Raw genomic sequence first — 21,937 nt, 5'->3', positions numbered from 1 at the left:
CATTTTGCATATAACTTTTTCCCTTAGATTATTTCCGTAACATGTAAAGATGACATATACATATAGAGATATTTAACTTCTGAGAAATGCAGTCAGACCATAATTGTAGCCTAATTTCAGAAGAATATGAAAATTGGGCTTTATTGAAAAAGAAAAAGCATATTATTGTTTCCTTTCTTGGTAGTTTTCATGCTGATGGGCAGGGTTCTCCTGTTGGTAGTATTTTCGCCATTCCAAAATATGCATGAAACATCAAGCTATGAATCTTTTATCTGGTATACGGGTATACGTTAAATTAAGCACAAAACTATGGAATCTCAGTTGACAGAAACCTAGATATTATCTTTTTTTTTTTTTTTTTTTTTTTTTTTTTTTTGAGACGGAGTCTCGCTCTGTCACCCAGGCTGGAGTGCGGTGGCCGGATCTCTGCTCACTGCAAGCTCCGCCTCCCGGGTTTACGCCATTCTCCTGGCTCAGCCTCCCGAGTAGCTGGGACTACGGGCGCTCGCCACCTCGCCCGGCTAGTTTTTTGTACTTTTTAGTAGAGACGGGGTTTCACCGTGTTAGCCAGGATGGTCTCGATCTCCTGACCTCGTGATCCGCCCGTCTCGGCCTCCCAAAGTGCTGGGATTACAGGCTTGAGCCACCGCGCCCGGCCGATATTATCTTATTTAAGCTCCTACTCAGAATAAAAACATGTTCTGTAGTATCCCAAATAGGTAACTTCCATGCGAGAACATTTCTGGTATAGTGGAGTCTTGTCTTATTTAGGAGTTAGATTCCAAAGTCAATAAATAATAAAAATGGTATAAAATTTTAAAATCACCCTTGTAAACCCTTAAATTGTCCAAGAACTACAAGATACATGATTTCAAGTATCTATCCTTATATAGTAATATATGAGAATATGTTAACATATGTAGTAATGCGCCATATATAATAGAGCACATGCACAAAATACAATTTTAATATTTAGGAGGCAGGGCTAAATACATATAGTGGAGTACATGTAAGTTAAGCATCATAAAGCCGTACTATATAGTGCAGTGTTGTATGGTGGAAAGACTTCTACTTCTAGAAATGACAGATGAGGTAATTTGGACAATCTTCCTCCAACAACTGGAAAAAATAGATAAAATGTAGATTTAAAAATCTGTTTGAAGGTGTTATTTAATGTTAGTCAAGAGTTTCCAGTTCGAGATTTCGAAGAAGAAGGAAATTCTAGGCCACAGTCTAGAAGAAGACAGAAATTCAGAGAGCTGAGTTTAGTATTTAGGGCCACTTTTGCCCAGGGCACATTTACTGATCAGGATAGGCAGCTAAGAAGATTGGCAGTCTTTTTGTTGGTCTTGCTAGTATAGAGGGACAAAAATTGGAATCTGGGCCCTATCGCGGGTGGAGACCCTGAGAACACTCTTTAGAAGTCCAAAGGGCTGCCCTGTGAATACTGGTGAACTCAAACACTCCTTGTACAGACTGTATTCCAGTTTTGAGTCATTTGGATGGCTTGGAAATTGGATTAAAGTGAACTTAGATTGCTAGTGCTTTCAGATGCCTAAGAAAAGCAAAACAACAAACAAACAAACAACAACAACAAGTTTCCTGGAGGGAGGTAGCTTCATCTTAGGTTCCAAATTATTCCTACTAATAATATGTTAAATATAATACCTAATAATGTTACAAAAATAATATAAATATAATAGTACAGAGTCAAAGATAACCAGAAATATAAGGAATCAAGTCAGCATAAACAAGAACCTGCAAAAACAACAGATAATGCAAACTGACCTGCAAGGGCTCCTGTATTTATCAAATGTAGACTTTAAAATAACTAAGACTGTCAAGATCAAGAAGATAAAAAATATTAAAATTGAGCAGAGAGCAGAAGTAGGAGTAATCTCATAAGTTAAAAAAATTGGTGGAGAAATGAAAATAATACAAAAAAAGTAAATTTTTAAAAATAGAAATTCTGAAACGGCTGGGCACGGTGGCTCAAGCCTGTAATCCCAGCACTTTGGGAGGCCGAGACAGGCGGATCACGAGGTCAGGAGATCGAGACCATCCTGGCTAACACGGTGAAACCCCGTCTCTACTAAAAAATACAAAAAACTAGCCGGGCGAGGTGGCGGGTGCCTGTAGTCCCAGCTACTTGGGAGGCAGAGCTTGCAGTGAGCTGAGATCCGGCCACTGCGCTTCAGCCTGGGCGACAGTGAGACTCCGTCTCAAAAAACAAAACAAAACAAAACAAAAATAGAAATTCTGAAACTGAAGAAATACAATAACCAAAATTAAGAATTCAATGAACACATTTAACAACACTTTAGAGAGGAATCAGAGAGAGAATTAGCAAACTGCAAGATAGGTCCGTGAAAAATATTCAGAACAAAGCATGGAATGACAAAAGGATTGGGGGAAGTGGAGGAATAAAAGAGAGGCTATGAGACATAAGATGATACAGGAAAAGGTCTAACATGCTATTCATTGGAATCTCTTAAGGAGAGGAAAGAGATAGTTGCTATGAAATTTCCTAAAGTGATGAATGACATTAATCCACAGGTTAAGAGTTTGGTGTTACAAAGGAATATAAATCATTCTGTTACAAAGATATATGCACACATATGTTCATTGCAGCACTATTCACAATAACAAAGACATGGGATCAACCCAAATGCCCATCAGTGATAGACTGGATAAAGAAAATGTAATATATATATCTCTCCATAGAATACTATGTATACATAAAAAGGATTGAGAGCATGTTCTTTGTAAGGACATGGATGGAGCTGGAAGCCATCATGCAAACTAGCAAACTAACACAGAAACAGAAAACCGAACACCGCATGTTCTCACTTACAAGTGAGAGCTGAAAAATGAGAACATATGGATACGGGGAGGGGAACAACACACACTGGGGCCTGTCGGAGAGGCGTGGGGAGGGAGAGCATCAGGATAAATAGCTAATGCATGTGGGACTTAATACCTAGGTGATGGGTTGATAGGTGCAGCAAACCACCATGGCACACATTTACCTGTGTAACCTGCACATGTATCTGGAATATAAAATAAAGTAAAATTTTAAATAAATAAGAGTTTGGGGTTAATTTGTATTCTGTAAACTTTTCTCCTTGATTACATAAGTAATCCTTCCCTATGAAGATATAAGGAACAATCACATTTTTTTAGTTTTATTTTTCTATGCATTTATGTATATTTTACAAATTTGGAATTGTATTACACATATGGTTTATATACTTACCCCCCTAATATATCTAAGTGTTTTTGCATATTAAAATTCTATTGTGATTTTTTAATACATAATGTTAATGTACTATTACATCAGCCTTTTTATTTAACCAGTTTTCTATTAACATGTGGTTTGCTTACTTTTTTTATTATTATTAATATTACTTTAGTGAATATCCTTATGACTAAATCATAACGTGCATCCGTGATTATTTCCTCGGGATAAATTTCTAGAAGTAGAATTGCTAAAACAAAGACTATTTAATATTTAAGCTACTTAAAATATTGGCAAATTGTCATCTGAGTTGTTGTATTGATTTATAGTCCCTCTAGCAGATTGTATTTTTTTAAAGACAGCTGCAACTATATGTCCCATTCCACATGTTCTTCTTACTGTGTGACTTTGGTACTCCTTAATTGAATGGTGGGATCTGTGTTCCCTCTGCTGGAACCTGGGTGGATCTTTGTAGCTGCCTAAAGAAATATAGTACAAAGCAGGTGCGGTGGCTCATGCCTGTAATCTCAGCACTTTGGGAGGTTGGAGTGGGAGTATTGCCTGAAGCTAGGAGTTCAAGCCCAGCCTCGGCAACATGGCAAGACCCCATCTCTTTAAAAAATTAAAAAGCCAGGCATAGTGGTGTATGCCAGTAGTCTCAGCTACTTGGGAGGCTGAGGTAGGAAGATTGCTTGAGACTGAGAGGTGGAGGCTGCAGTGAGACATGTTTTTCTCCACAGTACTCCAGCCTACATGACAGAGTGAGACTCTGCCTCAAAAAAATAAAAATAAAAATAATAAATACAGTGCAGTGGAAATTAACATGCCTTTCAGAGCTAGGCCATAAAAGGTAATGTGACTTCCACTTGGCTTGCTTGCTCATGGGACACTTGCCTTTGGAACCCAACATTGCAAGGAAACCAAGGCCACAAGGAGTGGCCTCTGTAGGTGTGCCATTTGATGGCCTCCACTAGGCCCCAGCCTACAGTCAGCATCACTGCCAGATAGACAAGCCTACAGCAGTACACAGACAAGCCATCCTGGCTGTGCCATTTCTGAATTCCTAACCCATAGAAACTATGAAAGATAATTAATGATTATTGATTGAAACCATTAAGTTTAAAGTGGTTTTTTACTAAGCCATAGCAATAAATATACTCTCATTCCGCAGCACTGGGCTTATTCATTTTAAAAACTCTTAATCAATTTTTAGGTGAAAAAATGGTATCTTGTTTTAATTTTCATTTCCTTGGTTACTAGAGTTAATTTTCATTCCCCAGCACTGGGCTTACTCATTTTAAAAATTCTTAATAAGTTTTTCGGTGAAAAATGGTATCTTGTTTTAATTTTTATTTCCTAGGTTACTATTGGGGGCCGGAGGGGGGAGGGGAAGCAATGGTTAGTGTGCTGGGTATAGATATTATTTCAAACTCAGTAAGTCTAATACCGAACTCCATTATCTCTCTACTCCCAACTTGTTCCTCACCCACCTTGCTCCACAATCCAACTCCTACTAATCTTTCACTTTTCAGTTCAAGTATTAACTTCCACTGGGTGCAGTGGCTGACACCTGTAATTCTAGCACTTTGGGGAGGCCAAGACAGGAGGATCACTTGAGCCCAGGAGGTCCAGGCTGCAGTGAGCTGATATGTCACCACTGTACTCCAGCCTGAGCAACAGAATGGACTCTGTCTCAAAAAAAAAAAAAAAAAAAAAGACGAAAACACAAACAAAAAACCCTACAAATGTGCCAAAGTTTCAGTGAGCTGATGTGTCACCACTGTACTCCAGCCTGAGCAACAGAACAAGACTCTGTCTCAAAAAAAAAAAAAAGAGAAAAACACAAACAAACAAAAAACCCTACAAATATGCCAAAGTTTCAGTGGCTTACACAGTGTAAGTTTATTTCTTGTTGACGTTACAGCCCAGTGCTGGTCCATGAGGTAGGAGGTAAAGGAGGGGGATTTTGTTCCATGAAATCATTTATTCCATCTTGTTGCTACATACTCCTGTAGGTCCTTAGAGTCCTCTCTGTTTAATGGGTAAATGGGGAAAGAGGAGTGGTGGGGGAGTAGGTCTGGGGCTAGGCATGGAAGTGGTGCACATCTCTTTCATATCCAGTGACCATAACTCTGTCACATGGTCTCATTTAGCTCCAAGGGAGGCTGGCCCATGGTGCCCAGGGAAAAGAGTAGAACATGATTCTTGTTTTTTACAGGTGAAGATACTGGAGTTAAATTACCTGTTCAAGGTCATAAAGCTAGTAATAGATGTTACTGGAGCCCTTGAACTTGGTATACTTAGTGCCTTCCATGATCACTTACTGACAAAACCTATAGAGTTTGAAAAGTTAATCTCAAAAATCATCACATATGCTTGGAATCTAAAGTCTAAGGAAAGGTGAAGTGACTTGTTCAGGATGATTTAGCTAAGCAATTGCTGACTCAAGATCAGGGCCAAACCTTCTAGAATTATTACTTCAGTGATCTTTCTCTCCTACCAGTGGTCTACTGAGCACATTAGCCAATAATTGGATTCTTTGTTGGTCAAGAAAAGTATGATATGTCACAATATTTGTAGAAAGACAATAAACATTTGAAATATTTTATGTTGACTACCTTATATGAGAAATATTTTTTACTTAAAGCTTAACAGAGACAAGTTTGACTATGTAATTGAACAGTAAAATTGAGCTCATTGTATGTGCTTTGTTAAAATTATAGTTTTTTAAAAAAAATAGTTTTTTTGAAACAAAATAATTAACTTTTTTTAATCTTTCACATTAATTTGGTATATCTAATATTCTTAAATGATAATATTATATTTCAAGATTATTTTCTACTTTGGGGGTACTTAGTACTTCATTTTGTGGATATGATTTTTGTGTTTATTAAGCAATTATTCAAATAAATCTCATTTTATATGATGAGTATATTTTATATTCAAGTTTTTTGTCTAAGCCAAATTTATGTTAATTTCTACCAATTTTTTTAAGATAGGGAAATTAAATTTAGAATCACACAAAAATTATTTAAATAGGAAAGAATGATTAGTTTAGCATGAATGTAGTTTGGACTTCATAAGGAAACATCTGATTTAGAAAACCTGTTCTGCTCCAAGACTCTAGACTCGGATCTTCAAATTGGCTTACCCTCAGAAGTGAATGTCAGCTGTGTTTACCTTTCAGATTTTCAGATTGCACTTTCCTATTTTCACTTCTGGTTAGAAATAAACTTTAAAATTTGTTTGTCTTTCATTCACGATGGGGGGCAAAATAATAAATAGATAAACAAAATAAAAATGTTTTTCTCTGTAGTTATATAAAACTGGTATTTATTATTTAGACATAAGTCTCTGCCAGTAACATTTAAAAATGTTATATACAATTTTGCAACTTTAGATATATTTGAGTTATTAAGAGTCAATTTTGTATATTGGCTCCCCTTTAGATGTATAACAATATTAGAATTTGCGATTTTTTTTTTAGACAGAGTTTCACTCTTGTTATCCAGGCTGGAGTGCAAATGGCATGATCTCGGCTCACTGTAACCTCCGCCTCCCAGGTTCAAGTGATTCTCCTGCTTCACCCTCCTGAGTAGCTGGGATTATAGGTGCCCACCACCATGCCTGGCTAATTTTTTTGTATTTTTAGTAGAGGCAAGGTTTCACCATGTTGGCCAGGCTGGTCTCAAACTCCTGACCTCAGGTGATCCATCCACCTCAGCCTCCCAAAGTGCTAGGATTACAAGCATAAGCCACCGTGCCCAGACTGAATTTGGGATTTTAAATATATATTATGTTCTTTTAGGTCTGTTCCAATCTTCTAAACAATGCGATTCATGTTTTTGAGTGTATTTAAGCTGTTAGGTTTTGTACTAGAATACTAATAGAGTAGATTCAAATTGTGTTAGAATTATTAAAATAGTAGGTTTATCAGATAAATAGGAAAAAAGATTTACAGGTAAACTCTTCAATATGGTTTGGCTGTTTTGTCCCCTGTAAATCGCATGTTGAAATGTGACCTCCAGCGTTGGAGGTGGGTCCTGGTGGGAGGCGTTTGGGTCATTGGGGTGGTTCCCTCATGAATAGCTTGGTTCTCTGCTGGTGATAATAAGGAGTTGTCACTCTGTTAGTTCACATGAGAGGTGATTGTTGAAGAGCCTGGCAGCTCTCTTTTGTTCCCTCATTCACCATGTGATAAGCTGGCTATTCTTCCCTTCTGTTATGACTAAAAGCTTCCTGGGCCTCACCAGAAGTGGAGCAGATGCTGGTGCTATGCTTGTACAGCCTGCAGAACCGTGAGCCAAATAAACCTTATTTCTTTATAAATTACCCAGCCTCAAGTATTCCTTTATACCAATGCAGACAAGCTAACACACTTCTCATTGGCAAACTTGATTACATTTTTTACACTCTTTTATACACATTTATATTTATTATACATAAATAATATAGAAGTCCCTAGTTTTCTGAACCTATTCAGAAAACTTGGGCAAGTTCAAAATAATCCTTCATAAGTGAATGTTAGTACTTTCACTGGTCGGCAGGCAGAGTTGATGTGAATTTTGGTCTGGTGTGTAACCTTCTTCACATCTGTGAAAGTTTGTAAGAAGTTAATTTTTTTAAGTGATTTTAGAAAAATCAATTCTTTCATGTTTTCTTTGAATTTGGGCCTTCTGGTTCTACAATATGGAAAAAAGAAAACTCCACAAGTATTACGTAAGAAGATACTTTCTTTTCTTCATTTCAGCCATGTAAAGTTGAAGCAAACCATAGGATTAGAACCTAAAGGAAAATTTTTGGTATACAGGTAAAATTCGAAAATAATGCATGGCTTTTTTCTATATTCTGCACCTTACTGACTTCATACTAAACAATTAGCTTTATTACTGATGAAGTACAGAGAAATGCTAGTAGTCACTAAAATCTTTTCGATTTTCTGCAGGATTACTTTTTTGGAGTACTAAAATTGTTAGGATTCTAAGATATGCTAGTTAAAAGCAAATTTATTTCAGATTGAATGCATTTACTTTCTAAATAATAAATTTCCATTTTGTGTAATAGGTCAGTGTGTATTTTTTTGTTGTTGTTGTTGAGACGGAGTCTTACTCTGTTGCCCAGGCTGGAGTGCAGTGGCGCGATCTCGGCTCACTAAATTGCCTCCCTGGTTCAAGTGATTCTCCTGCCTCAGCCTCCCAAGTAGCTGGGACTACAGGCACACACTACCATGCCCAGATAATTTTTGTATTTTTAGTAGAGAGAATGTTTCGCCATGTTGGCCAGACTTGTCTTGAACTCCTGACCTCAGGTAATCTGCCCGCCTCGACCTCCCAAAGTGCTGAGATTACAGACGTGACCCAACGTGCCCAGCCTGGTGTGTATGTTTCTTGAAAGCAGGTCAGTCAAATAGCTTTCCTACTGTCTTCCTCCTCTTTTTTTTTTCTTGACTAGGCTTCTACCCCCAAGTAATCAATGAATTGTAAATAAGAGAGCACAGTTAGAAAGCAAACAATAATTTGCATTTGAGAGAACACCAATATATGTTTTATAGATTCAGATCTTATCAGTAGCTTTCTGTGAATGGGAAAAGGAGAGCAATTTGTGAGGTAAAAAATCATTCACATAGACACACAAGTAGAGGTTTTTCTGAGCCATCATGAATACCTAACTAGTTTTTAACCATAAAAAATAATATATACATAAAATATCCAAACAGCATCATGGCTCTCCAATAAAAATAAGTCACTTGTCTACTTGAAACCCCATGCCTAATATCCCCTTCAGAGGTAATCACTATTTTTAATCTCTTATATTTACATGGAATACTTCTAGATGATATATAAATATACACATACCTCTTTTTATATAAATGAAAACACTGTATATACTCTTCTGCTCTCCTTTTCATTTATTATACCTGAGTTCAACATGAAAATTTCATTTAAAAATAATTAGTTGGCTGGGCGTGGTGGCTCATGCCTATAATCCCACACTTTGGGAGGCTGAGGCAGGCGGATCACGAATTCAGGAGATGGAGACCATCCTGGCTAACATGGTGAAACCTCGTCTCTACTAAAAACACAAAAAATTAGCCGGGCGTGGTGGCGGACGCCTGTAGTCCCAGCTACTCGGGAGGCTGAGGCAGGAGAATGGCATGAACCCGGGAGGCAGCGGAGCTTGCAGCAAGCCGAGATCCTGCCACTGCACTCCAGCCTGGGCGACAGAGCGAGACTCTGTCTCAAATAATAATAATAATAATAAATTTATAATTCTTTAGAATCTTCATATATTATAGTTTATAAAATCGTAGTGATATAATGACTTTAGAAAAAAATACAAATGTAAGTTCATCTGAATGGAGAATATGTGATAATTATGGCTGCGTAGATAGCTTTTTAGGTTATATTTTTAAAAGTTTATAACATCAACATCTAATTTAATGTCTCACTGTTAAATAGTGGAGAAATCTGAGTGTAAAGTAGATTTCAAATGCCTGTTGTCATAATTATTTAGCTTTTTGCCATAAAAGTATATTTGTTATATCTAGTATATCATGATTCTTTATTCATTTTCATTTTTCTCTAACTTACAAGCTTTTCAACAACCAGGAATTAGGTTAGTACTGCTTGTGAAGTCTGTAATTGGGAATGGAATTTTTAGGCCCTACTCTAGTAGCTGTGCAGTTAAACATTAGGAAGTATACTCAGTAACCAACAGCATTTATGTCTGGTGGATCATTTATATATATGTGTGTGTGTGTATACATATGTATATACACATACATATATGTATATGTGTATATACATATATATTAGATATATATATACATACACTATACATACTACATATATACACATATACACATACTGTATATATACACATATACTATATACACATATATACTATATATACATACAATATATATATACACACTATACCTGTAATAAAAAGGAACATCACTTTGCTTTGTAACTGGAATTAAATTGTTATCAGAAGCATTATTAACACCCCAACACAATTATTTTGTTTGTAGTGAGATGGCATAGGCTTTAGAGCCAGACCAGCTTAGGTTCCCAAACTGTCTAAATTTCCAGTACCAGCTCAGTGATACTAGGCTCCCTCTCTAAATCTTAGTTTCCTCCTCTATACAATGGTAATATTAATAATAATACTAACCATACAGGTGCTGCAGTGAACCTTCTTATATGAATAAATGTTATTGTTCATGTGAAGGTATTTTTGTGGACAGACATCTATGGGCCAAAAGGCATGTGCAATTTAAAATTTGATACTTGCTATAAAACCACTGTAAAAAGACTATCCCAATTTACATTCCTACTAGCAGGGTATTACAGTGCTATGTACCCTCTAAACGTGAAGAGTCTATTCAATTTTTGCCATTCTTATGCCCACCTTTAAATGTTAGCCCTCTTCAAGTCTCTTTGACCTATGAAATCTAGTGGTATCTTAGAAATGATAGTATCCCAGATACTGTTATTCATATTTTTCCCTTAAGAGCTATTCATATTTTTATGTAAGTTATTTGTTAGTGTGTGCCATTTATGAAACAGAAGCTCCTTGAGTCTGGATTTTATATATATATATACACACACACATATATATTTATGTATGTATATAACTAATAGATGTTAAAGCATATATATATTTATATATGTATATAAATATATTTATATTTATATATTTATATATATAAAACTAATAGATGTTAAAGCATATATATATGTGTCTCGGCCTCCCAAAGTGCTGGGATTACAGGCGTGAGCCACCACGCCCAGCCGAAACTTGATATTCTTTTGTGAAGCACCATTTTCAGTGACAGGTATTCTTGAGATTTATGAAAATAAGTTAAAGTACATGACAATGAAATACAGAATCCCAAATATAGATGTTGGCATGCCCTGCCTCACAAACCATTTTTGGAATGAATTTGTATTCTCATTCTTAATTAAGTTCACACTTAACACATAAAATATTTTTATGGCCAACTTGTGCCATAGATAAATTGAATCGTTTTCTGTGATTTTTAAGCAGTAGAAAGGAATATCTGTTCATTTTGAATTGCAGAGGTCTAGGTAGGTAACTGGTAGGCATGTTTTGATGGTATTTATCCAGTAGTGTCTCTATTTCTCTTAAAACTTAATGTATTAGCCAGGTGTAGTGGCGCATGCCTGTAGTCCCAGCTACTCAAGAGGCTGAGGCTAGATTACTTGAGCCCAGGAGTTTGAGGTTACAGTGAACTATGATAGAAATCTAACATGGACTCTAACTTAATTGATGTCATTTTTTACTAAGAGGTTTATTTTGGATTCAAAGCTCTTAAATATCAAATTTTTTAAAAAACAACATTCTTTAATATGCTATACAAATGCTATAAAATTTAGAGATATGTAAATCACCCTCAACAGGCCCTTTCTCCTTTGGGGACTCAGTGAATGGCAGGTATTATTTTATCATACGTACAAAGAAGTAGCACTGTGGAATTTATATTGAATGTTGAACCTTGTGATATATACATATTGACCCCTCCGAAGGGCTTAATATTAGGACTCTGCCTGGATTCCTGGTTAAGTTTTAATACTTCTTCTTTATAGAATCCCAAAACAAAAGAGCAGATTGAAAACCTGTTACGGAATGGGATGAACAAGGAGCTGCGAGATCGTCTTTGTTGCCGAATGACTTTTGGGACTGCAGGACTCCGTTCTGCCATGGGGGCAGGGTTTTGCTATATTAATGACCTTACAGTAATACAGTCAACACAGGTAAGTATTATCAAGTATCAAGAGTGTACTTTTGACCAGACATGGTGGCTCATGCCTGTAATCCCATCTCTTTGGGAGGCTGAGGCGGGCGGATCACGAGGTCAAGAGATCGAAATCATCCTGGCCAACATGGTGAAACCCCATCTCTACTAAAAATACAAAAATTAGCTGGGCATGGTGGTGCGTGCCTGTAGTCTCAGCTACTTGGGAGGCTGAGGCAGGAGAATTGCTTGAACCTGGGAGTCAGAGGTTGCAGTGAGCCGAGATTGCACCACTGCATTCCAGCCTGACGACAGAGCGAGACTCTGTCTCAAAAAAAAAGTGTACTTTTTCTCAGTCTGTTTTTTTTTTTTAATTTATAAATTAAGTAGTGCCATTCTAAATGCACACACACACAAAGCTTTATTTCCCCTAAGTTACTCTTATATAAGTAAAAACTGTAAACTCAATTCTGACCTTTAGTCTTGCCCAAGATTTTAGAAGTCATTTATGTATCTTCACGGTCACAGACTGACTTTCTGATTAAGAGTTATTTTGGTTGCCATTGTCAACTTCTTAACAATGTTGCTTTGCATTTGAAACCAAGAAGTGTATATTAGCATATCCAATTAATACAAAGAAACAAACTTAGGTAGAAGAAAATAACTACTCATTTTGGCATATGGCCATTTATAAAGGTTAACCAGAATTTGGAAAATTTAGTTGAAAATATTTTCCTTTATCACATATCCTTTATGTGGGTTTCTATATCCACGTAAGAGTTAATACAGTTGTGTAATATGATACAATTTGTTTTACTTCTCTCCATTGTTATGCAGCTCACTCTAGAAACAAATTGCTTCTCTTTGCAAGTGAATCATCCTGTTTCAAATAACGATACTTTTGAGACCAATAATGTATTTAGCTTATACTAAAAATAGTTCTGGGCTAGAGAATTATTCAGTAGACATAATTCTAATCGATACTCCCAAACAGTAAATCATCTTTAGCCTTATTCTGAGAGAATTCTCTAAAGCCAAGGCCTAATGCAGAGGTAGGAGAGAAGGAATGACAGGATGGTTGGATAGGTAGGATACCTGCCCCTTCCTCACCCACCCCTCCCCCTATTCCTCAACCAGAGATGCTTTAGTTCATTATTTTCTTACACATTTAGTCTTTTCATATGCTTTCATTCTAAGTGAAGATTTCTTGACTTTACAAAAATGGGTAGGGGAGGTGTTTGAAAAGCAATTTCTACAGAAGTGCACATTTTCACTGGAGTTGGGATTCCATTGTGTGAAATGGAAAAGCTGGATGGAATCTGATTCTTAAGCCCTAGCCCTTTTCAGACTCTATTAGATTGGTGCAAAAGTAATTGAGGTTTTGGTCATTTTTTTAATGGCAAAAACTACAATTACTTTTCCACCAACCTAAAAATATAGGGAAATAAGATGCATTCTGATAGCAGAGATTAATATGAGGGTCTGTGAGGTTTTAGGATAGTATCGTCATTAGAAATAAGTTGTCGAATCTAGCTAATATACTAAGCATGCACTCACTCATAGCTTATAGGTTGGGAAAATTAATTGTACTTGAGAAACTCAGGCACCAGAAGTCACTGTGGCTTTGTTTGGTGCTACCATATACTTATTTAGCAGTGCCTGCCATATAATAGGTCTTCAATAAATCAGTATAACTTAGTTTGGCCTTAGGCAAGACATTACATGGAGCTTTAATCTTATTGTCTCCTCTTCTTAAAAGACATATTGAAAGAGACCAAATTAGAAATGGTGTCTGCATTGCTTTCTTTTCAGGGTGTTAGGATTAAATGTCCCATCTTTTATGTGGAACTCATTTTAAAGGACTGTAATAATATAAAATGTTAAAATGTTATTTTTAGATATTAAAGTATTTATTAAACTTAACAAATCATTTGTAAGGTAGTTAAATGGTTTTAGTTTGTCATTGTGATGTTTTCAATATGAAATACTTTATTTCATTTTTTTGTCATCCATGACTGCACGTTTTTCTAGTCTATGGTATTACTTTTCTGTGAGATTTTAAAACCAAAGAATTACAAATGGGATCAATCATCATAAGAAATGTTCTAGTGAAGAACTGTGTTGCTGATTAAAAATGTTTGCATCATAAATAGGTCAAATCTTTTGGTTAACTTCAATCATATGATCTAGCAAGGACTTAAGACAATTAAAATTCTGTTCTCTAGAGCCTTCAGACAAGAAACAATTTATGTTGGCTCTTCTAATCTTTTTTTTTTTTTTTAGCTTATTGATGCTCATGTTTCTTCTGCTTTTCCTAATGTTTTACTTATTGTATTGGATTTAGTGGTTATTAAATCGGTATTTCCATGGTATTAAATGTGTCTGAAAATCCAGGATATGTTTGTCATCTTACATTTCTGGATTGAACAGTATTGCTCCCACACTGGTAAGCATGGGCATAAAGGCAGAAGCCACTTCCCTAGCAGCCAGTCAGCTGCACAGCAAACATAAAAATAAGAGATTCTGAGTCATATGAAATGCAAGCATCCATTAGGACTAATCTTTTGTGTTTATTTGCTTCAGGGGATGTACAAATACCTTGAGAGATGTTTCTCAGACTTCAAGCAGAGAGGCTTTGTGGTTGGGTATGACACTCGGGGTCAAGTAACTAGCAGCTGCAGCAGCCAGAGGTACAGAGTTAATTGTTTTAAAGATTAAGTTGAAATAGAATAAAACATATTAAAAAATTTTTTGTCCAGTAGTAGGATTTCCGAAACAGTAGACTGTCAGATAGAAATGTGATCACATGCTAATATTTACTTTAGAGCTGAAATAGAATAAAAAGTGTTTCAAAGAAAAGCTTTAGATTTTACAGAAAGAAGTAAAAATTTAAAATATTTAGAGTTCATATTTAGAATGACATCATAGCTTATTACTTTAGTATTTTGGCAAAGGCACTGGGCAGTAGTCATTATGTAGCTTATATTCTCATTATATGCCTATTAGATTAGTCTTAGGGTGTTTTTTCGGGGTAATAATGCATATTGAGTTTATCAAAGTCTCATATCACTTTTTCCATTCTTTTTGCCTTTTACAGATTTTATTTCTTAGTAAAAGAGCCATCAAAAGATGAATGAGGGAAAAAGAGGAAATTGAAATGTCAATTCTATTAGTTGTTAAACTCTTTTTTTAAAAAAAAATCTTATTTATTTAAAATTTTCCAATTAGGGCATGAAGTTTAAATAATCAGTTATTATAAGAATAGGATATATTAGGCTACTATTTATTCAGACTAATTATCATATGAAACATCTATGTGGAAGGTTGGTTTTTAAAAAGTATGGCAGGCAAAGGACTAAATGAAATCTCCCTTTTTTTAGGCTTGCTAAACTCACTGCTGCAGTCTTGCTGGCCAAAGATGTTCCTGTGTACCTTTTTTCAAGATATGTTCCTACACCTTTTGTAGTAAGTGTGTTGTGTTGGTGATCATAGAGCTTGCTGCTCTTGAAAATATTTCTGAAATCAACTAGGATTCAAATCTTTTTTGTGCATGTAGTTCTGTGTGGAGTAATATAAGGGACCAATGGAAGAAAAACAAATTTTGCTTTGAGTTTATTTTCATTCAACAGACATTTGTTCAACTTAGCTGAGAACTTGATCTATAAACGTTGACAAGTCTACAGTTATAGTGGAATATTTTAATATCTTCTTTCAGAAATTGATTCATTGGGCAGACAAAAATGATGAAGGATAGATTTGAACACATTGTCAGCTGACTTGATCTGGGTGTGTGTGTGTATGTGTGTAAAAATTCTCTATTGTATGATGATAGGATTTACATTATTATTAAGCAGAATCACAGTCTCAGCAAATGCCAAAGAGCTGCTTATCAAGCCATATACCTGGACCCCAATGCAATAAAATCAGAAATAAAAAAGCCCATAAATCCTCCCATGTTTGGAATTTTAAAAACACATTCATAAACTATTCATGGATTAAGGAAGATAACATAATGCAGATTAGAAATGACAGGCAGTCCTTGCTTTGCACAGAGTGTGGGGGCTATAAAGACAGTTGTATAAGCCAAAACCATGCCAAGTGATCTTTTCTTTTTTTTTTTTTTTTTTTGGTTATACTTTAAGTTCTAGGGTACATGTGCACAACGTGCAGGTTTGTTACATATGTATACATGTGCCATGTTGGTTTATCGCGGCACTATTCACAATAGCAAAGACTTGGAACCAACCCAAATGTCCATCAATGATAGACTGGATTAAGAAAATGCCAGATGATCTTAATCATCAATGAGAAAAATTATGACTGTTCCATGACCTTTAACTTTTTTTTTTTTTTTTTGCCACAACATTAAAAACACTCTTACTCTTGGGTAAAAATGTATAAGGAAAAAGAAAAAACAATGGTAAAACTAATGTTTATTTAGTACATTGTAATTTAAAACATTAAGAAACATTGATAACTAAAGTACTTTATTTCTTTGTAAAAAGAACTTATCAGGAGGCTGGGGGTGATGGCTCATGCCTGTAATCCCAGCACTTTGGAAGGCCAAGGCAGGTGGATCACCTGAGGTCAGGAGTTTCAGACCAGCCTGACCAACACAGTGGAACACGATCTCTACTAAAAATACAAAAATTAGCCAGGCATGGTGGCGCATGCCTGTAATCCCAGCTACTCAGGAGGCTGAGGCACGAGAATTGCTTGAACCTGCGAGGCAGAGGTTGCAGTGAGCTGAGATCGTGCCACTGAACTCCAGCCTGGACAACAGAGCAAGACTCCGTCTCAATCAATCAATAAATAAAACTTATCAGGAGATAAACAGAGCTTGCTTCTTTTTTTTTTTTTTTTTTTTTTTTGAGACGGAGTCTTGCTCTGTGCCCCAGGCTGGAGTGCAGTGGCGCGATCTCGGCTCACTGCAAGCTCCGCCCCCCGGGTTCATGCCATTCTCCTGCCTCAGCCTCCCAAGTAGCCGGGACTACAGGTGCCCGCCACCACGCCCGGCTAGTTTTTTGTATTTTTTTTTTTAGTAGAGACGGGGTTTCGCCGTATTAGCCAGGATGGTCTCGATCTCCTGACCTTGTGATCCGCCCGTCTTGGCCTCCCAAAGTGCTGGGATTACAGGCTTGAGCCACCGCGCCCGGCCTAGAGCTTGCTTCTTGTGGTTATAACTTACTTATATTACAAGCAAGCATCTTGATCTGTGCCTTGGCAAATCGTTAATATACCTTTCTGAGTTTGGATACACGTCCAGCATCTTATCCTTTGTTAATTTCAATCTTGTGAAATATCTCTGGGAGTTCCTTTAATGTGAAGGTTTCTTTGTTGGTGTCACTTCTTCTGGGACATCTTCATCCTTCTCATCACAGTCTCGTTCCTCATTTAATCCATGTGTTCCCCTTCACTACACTTCCCTGGTAGTATGTCTAAAGTCTCTTGAATGGCAGCAGTGTCAGCATTCCCACTTATTTTTTCTATAACTTCATTTATGTTCAATTCAAATTTCCCTCTATTATTACTCCTTTTTGTTTATTTGCTGCACTTTCACCTTTGTTGGCTAATTCCTACTTTCCATTATCCATTTTTGTATACTGTCATATGGGTCTATTACTGGGAGAAAAGGAGGCAATAGAGCCACATGTTTTGCAGTTTGTGTGAGCGCTAAAAAACAGATGCTCAGTGACCAATCACTGACACCCTTTTAAAGAGTGACATGATTGATCACTCATCATGATGTGGCTCTGTTATAAATGTAGGGATGTGTGGACTGAAGAGCTAGAAGCCAAGTGTGTACTTGATGCAGTTATGGTTAATATTACTGTGGTAAATGAAATTTGAACATGTTGTTGGGAGACTGGAGCTATTTAACAAAAGCATAATATCAGTAATTCATGTATAGGAACTGAGCAAAGCAAGGACTGCCTGTAGGTATTTAAAAGTGAGCAATAATGAAAACAATACATAGTAAAAATTATGGGTTTTAACTAAAGCCCTACTTAGAGGGAAATGTATAGCCTTAATGAATATGTAAGGAAAAAAAAGATTTTAAAATAATGAGTTGGCTTTCGCTTAACATGTTTGTGCTAAAACAGAAGAAATCCAAAAAAGTAAAAGGAAGGAAATCTTATAATAAAGGTATAAGGAAAAATCAAGTAAATAGAAAATAAAGAGTGTATTAACAAAAGCAATATCATACTATAATGCTTTTCCTGTCATTTAATCAAAGTTATTCTCATGTCAAATGTGTAAATAGCTAGGAAGCAAAATGGAACTATGGTGTTATTTATTTTTCAGCCATATGCAGTTCAGAAGCTCAAAGCAGTTGCAGGTGTGATGATTACTGCCTCTCACAACCGCAAGGAAGACAATGGATACAAGGTAAACCTTGGACTCCTGACCTTTGTTTATCTTATAGGTCATCTTTTTTATTCAAATAATATGTGCTGAGTATGTTTTCTATACTGGAGAGCAGAGCTAGACGTTGGGAACAAAAGGTTAAAAACACTGAGGCTGGTCCTCAAAGAATGTGTATCCCTAATGGCATTTATTATTTCTCAATGTGTACGATTACAAAAATCTCTTCTTTAGTTCTTTTATTTCTAATTGTCCTTGATTTCTCTATCCCTTCCTAAATCCATCCTCTCTACCATTTCATAAAGTCACATTGCAGCAAGAACTTGAAAAATGAGTGGGAGTTTTCAACAACAGAGCCAGAGGAATGGTACCTTATCCTCACTCTCCTCTCCCTCTGACTTTCTGCTGGAGCTCCTTGTTGGCCACAGGATTCCACTTGATAGGTCAGCCTCTGTGGCAGAAAGCAGAGTGGAGAAGGGTGAAAAGTGGCTCTGGAGGGGAAATAGAAGAATGCAGCACAGTATTGAACCACCGTTTGGGGCTTCTGAGTGGGTGATAAGCCTGCGTTCCTATAGGTAGTTGGATATATAGACTTGTAGCTCAGGGGAGAAATCTGGACTTAAGTTATAGAGTTTTGGGTCACCACACATGTTAGAGCAAAATTAGCACTTGCTATGTTGGAGGAGCTAGAGAACAGAGGGTAGCAGCGGTATGACTGGAATGCAGTGAGCACAGGAAGGGAAGGAATGAAGAAACAAGCAGGAGGCAGATTATGCAGACTTATAAGCTCCAAGGCAAGGGGGTTGGGTTTTATCAAAAGAATAAGAAGCCACTGAAGAACTTTAAGCAGGAAAGTTTATGTTCTAAGGGATCACTGTCTGCTTCGTGGAGGATGGATTGCAGGGAGAACAATGGAAGCAGGGAAGAGACCAGTTAGGATGCTTTGGTTCAGACAGAAGACAACAATGGTTTAGAATGGTGATTGGTAGAGGACATGGGCAGAGGTAAACATATTCAACCTCTATTTTAGCCACAGCATCTGTAGAACCTGTTAGTAGATTAAATGTTAGGGAAAGGAAGTAATCAAGAATGATTCTTGGTTTTTGTTTGGGTGGGTGGTAATGTTAATTTACAGAGATAAGAGATTGAAGGAGGACCACTCTTAGGTGTATATGTTGTGGGGTAATCAAGAACTCTGTTCTAGATACACTACTTTTGAGGTTCCTGTTAGAGGTGTCTGTTAGAGAGTTCTTGATTCCTCCACAGCATATACACCTAAGAGTGGTCCTCCTTCAGTGCAGTGGTATGATCACTGTAGCCTCAAACTCCTAAACTCAGGGAGTTCTCCAGCCTCAGCCTCTCATGTAGCTGGGGCTACAGGTGTATACCACTTGCCTGCCTTTTTTTTTTCTTCCTCCCTCCGTCCCTTCCTTCTCTCTCTCTTTCTTTCTTTTTTTATTTGTTTATTTTTATTTTTTAAGACAAGGTCTTGCTCTGTCACCAAGGCTGGAGTGCAGTGGCACAATCACAGCTCACTGCAGCCTCAACCTTCCAAGTTCAAGCAATCCTCCTGCCTCAGCCTCCCAACCACAGGCATAAGTCACCATACCCAGCTAATTTTTTTATATTTAGTAGAGACAGGGTCTTGCTATGTTGCCCAGGCTGTGGATCTAGTTTCTTTATGATGAATTATCTTATTTATTTGACCCTCCTCACCCCCATCCCCTAAATATAAGTTCGTAGGTAGAGAGACTTAGTCTGCCTTGATATTCATTGCTATTGAACATATTTGGCACATAGTGGACCCTCAAATATTTTTTCTCCTTAATATGTAAGCACAAGGTTAAAAAGTTAAACAGTAAAAAGTATCTGTCCTATCTCTGTCCCCTAGTACCGTTTCTCAGAAGCAAATACTGTTTCCAGTTTTCATTTCTGTTTAGGGATAGTCCACACATATATAAATATATATGTGTTTGTCACTTCCCCGTCTTTTTCCCCATAAATGGTAGGGTACTATATAATAGTGTTCTGTGCCTTGCTGATTTCATACAACAATATGTCTTACAGACTGTCTTTTTCTTTCTCCCTCTCCCTTCCCCTCTTCTCGTTCTATGTGTATGTATGTGTATATATGTATATACATGTATACATACACACATATAGATGTACATATATATACATACATGTGTATATATAGTCAATATGTATATTTTAACCTGTGCTTGTATATTAAGGAAAAAATATATATGTATATGTGTGTGTTTGTATATGTATATATTTGTATATGTGACATTGTATTTTTTGGAGAGCCCGGGAGAGGAGAGGGCTCCTCTGTCAGAGAGTGCAGTGAACTGTGATCACACCACTGCACTCCAGCCTGGACTACAGAGTAAAACTCTGTTTCAAAAAAGAAAAAAATAAAACAAAGATGAATGTAGAAGAATGTTTACTGTGGCACTGTTTATACATAGCAGAAGATCAGAAGCAAATGAAATGTTCATCGATAGAGGATTGATTATATAAATTATGATTCATCTATATAGATTTTTAAAGATGAATGAAGCAGATATACATATGTATGAATGGCATGAATATATACACATATGAATGATATGAATATATATGTGCATGAATATATATGCTTTATTCATAAAATTAATTTCATCTATGCATTTTTTAATGTGACTACTAGAAAATTTTAAATTTTATATGTGGCTTGCATTTGTGGTGCACATACTTCTTTTGGGCACTGCTGATCTGTACGATAGATTTTTAGAGGTGAAACTTTGGAGTTTTTGTGTTTTTGTGTTTGTTTTTTGAGATGGAGCCTCGCTCTGTCACCCAAGCTGGAGTGCAGTGGCACAACCTCGGCTCACTGCAACCTTCGCCTCCGAGGTTCAAGCTATTCTCTTGCCTCAGCCTCCTGGGTAGCTGGTACTACAGGCATGCACCACCACACCTAGCTAATTTTTGTATTTTTAGTAGAGACAGGATTTTGCCATGTTGGCCAGGCTGGTCTTGAACCTCTGGCCTCAAGTGATCCTCCTGCCCCCGCCTCCCAGAATGCTGTGAGCCACTGTGCCTGGCCTAGAGGTGAAACTTTTGGATCAAAAGGAATATGCAAAGAAAGTTTGGCATTCCCTATTCAAGGTGGTCGTGCCATTTAATAACCTCATCGACAATATATGAGGGCCTTTATCCTTTATCTTCCATGATTGTATCATCAAAGCTTTTAATCTTTGCCAATCAGATTGGTAGAAATGTTATTTTTAATCTGTACCTGTCTTATAAGTGGGGTTGAGTGTCTTTTCATGTATTTATAAGATACTTGTGTTTCCCTTTCTGAGAAGTCTGTTAAAGGATTGTTTTTTAACAAACTTTATTTTGTAGAGCTGTTTTAGATTCACAGCAAAATTCAGCAGAGGGTTCCGAGATTTCCCATGTACCCACTTGTCCCCACATATGCATTAACAACATCCGCCACCAGAGTGGTACATTTGATGAGCCTGCATTGACATGTCATTATCACCCAAAGCCCATAGTTTATGTTAGGGTCATTCTTCATTTGTACA

The 21,937-nt window shown here is 36.8% G+C and overlaps 1 protein-coding gene across 4 annotated transcripts in view; it reads left to right on the top strand.

The window, feature by feature from the left end:
* PGM2L1 (phosphoglucomutase 2 like 1) overlaps nt 1-21,937 on the top strand; it is a 56,479-nt gene that overhangs the window by 11,614 nt on the left and 22,928 nt on the right. For 2 of the 4 annotated variants that reach the window (XM_005579075.5, XM_065528716.2), the window contains exons 2-5: nt 11,851-12,018; nt 14,583-14,689; nt 15,380-15,464; nt 18,306-18,389. In XM_005579075.5, the coding sequence (XP_005579132.2) occupies nt 11,851-12,018; nt 14,583-14,689; nt 15,380-15,464; nt 18,306-18,389 (444 nt within the window). Of the gene's footprint in view, nt 1-9,829; nt 9,854-11,850; nt 12,019-14,582; nt 14,690-15,379; nt 15,465-18,305; nt 18,390-21,937 lie in introns of those variants that run through there. The other 2 variants (XM_074014748.1, XM_065528718.2) reach the window with 2 other exon arrangements.

Source organism: Macaca fascicularis, chromosome 14 (genome assembly GCF_037993035.2).
Source record: "Macaca fascicularis isolate 582-1 chromosome 14, T2T-MFA8v1.1".
Taxonomy (NCBI): domain Eukaryota; kingdom Metazoa; phylum Chordata; class Mammalia; order Primates; family Cercopithecidae; genus Macaca; species Macaca fascicularis.
This window is presented reverse-complemented; position numbering and strand designations above follow the sequence as displayed.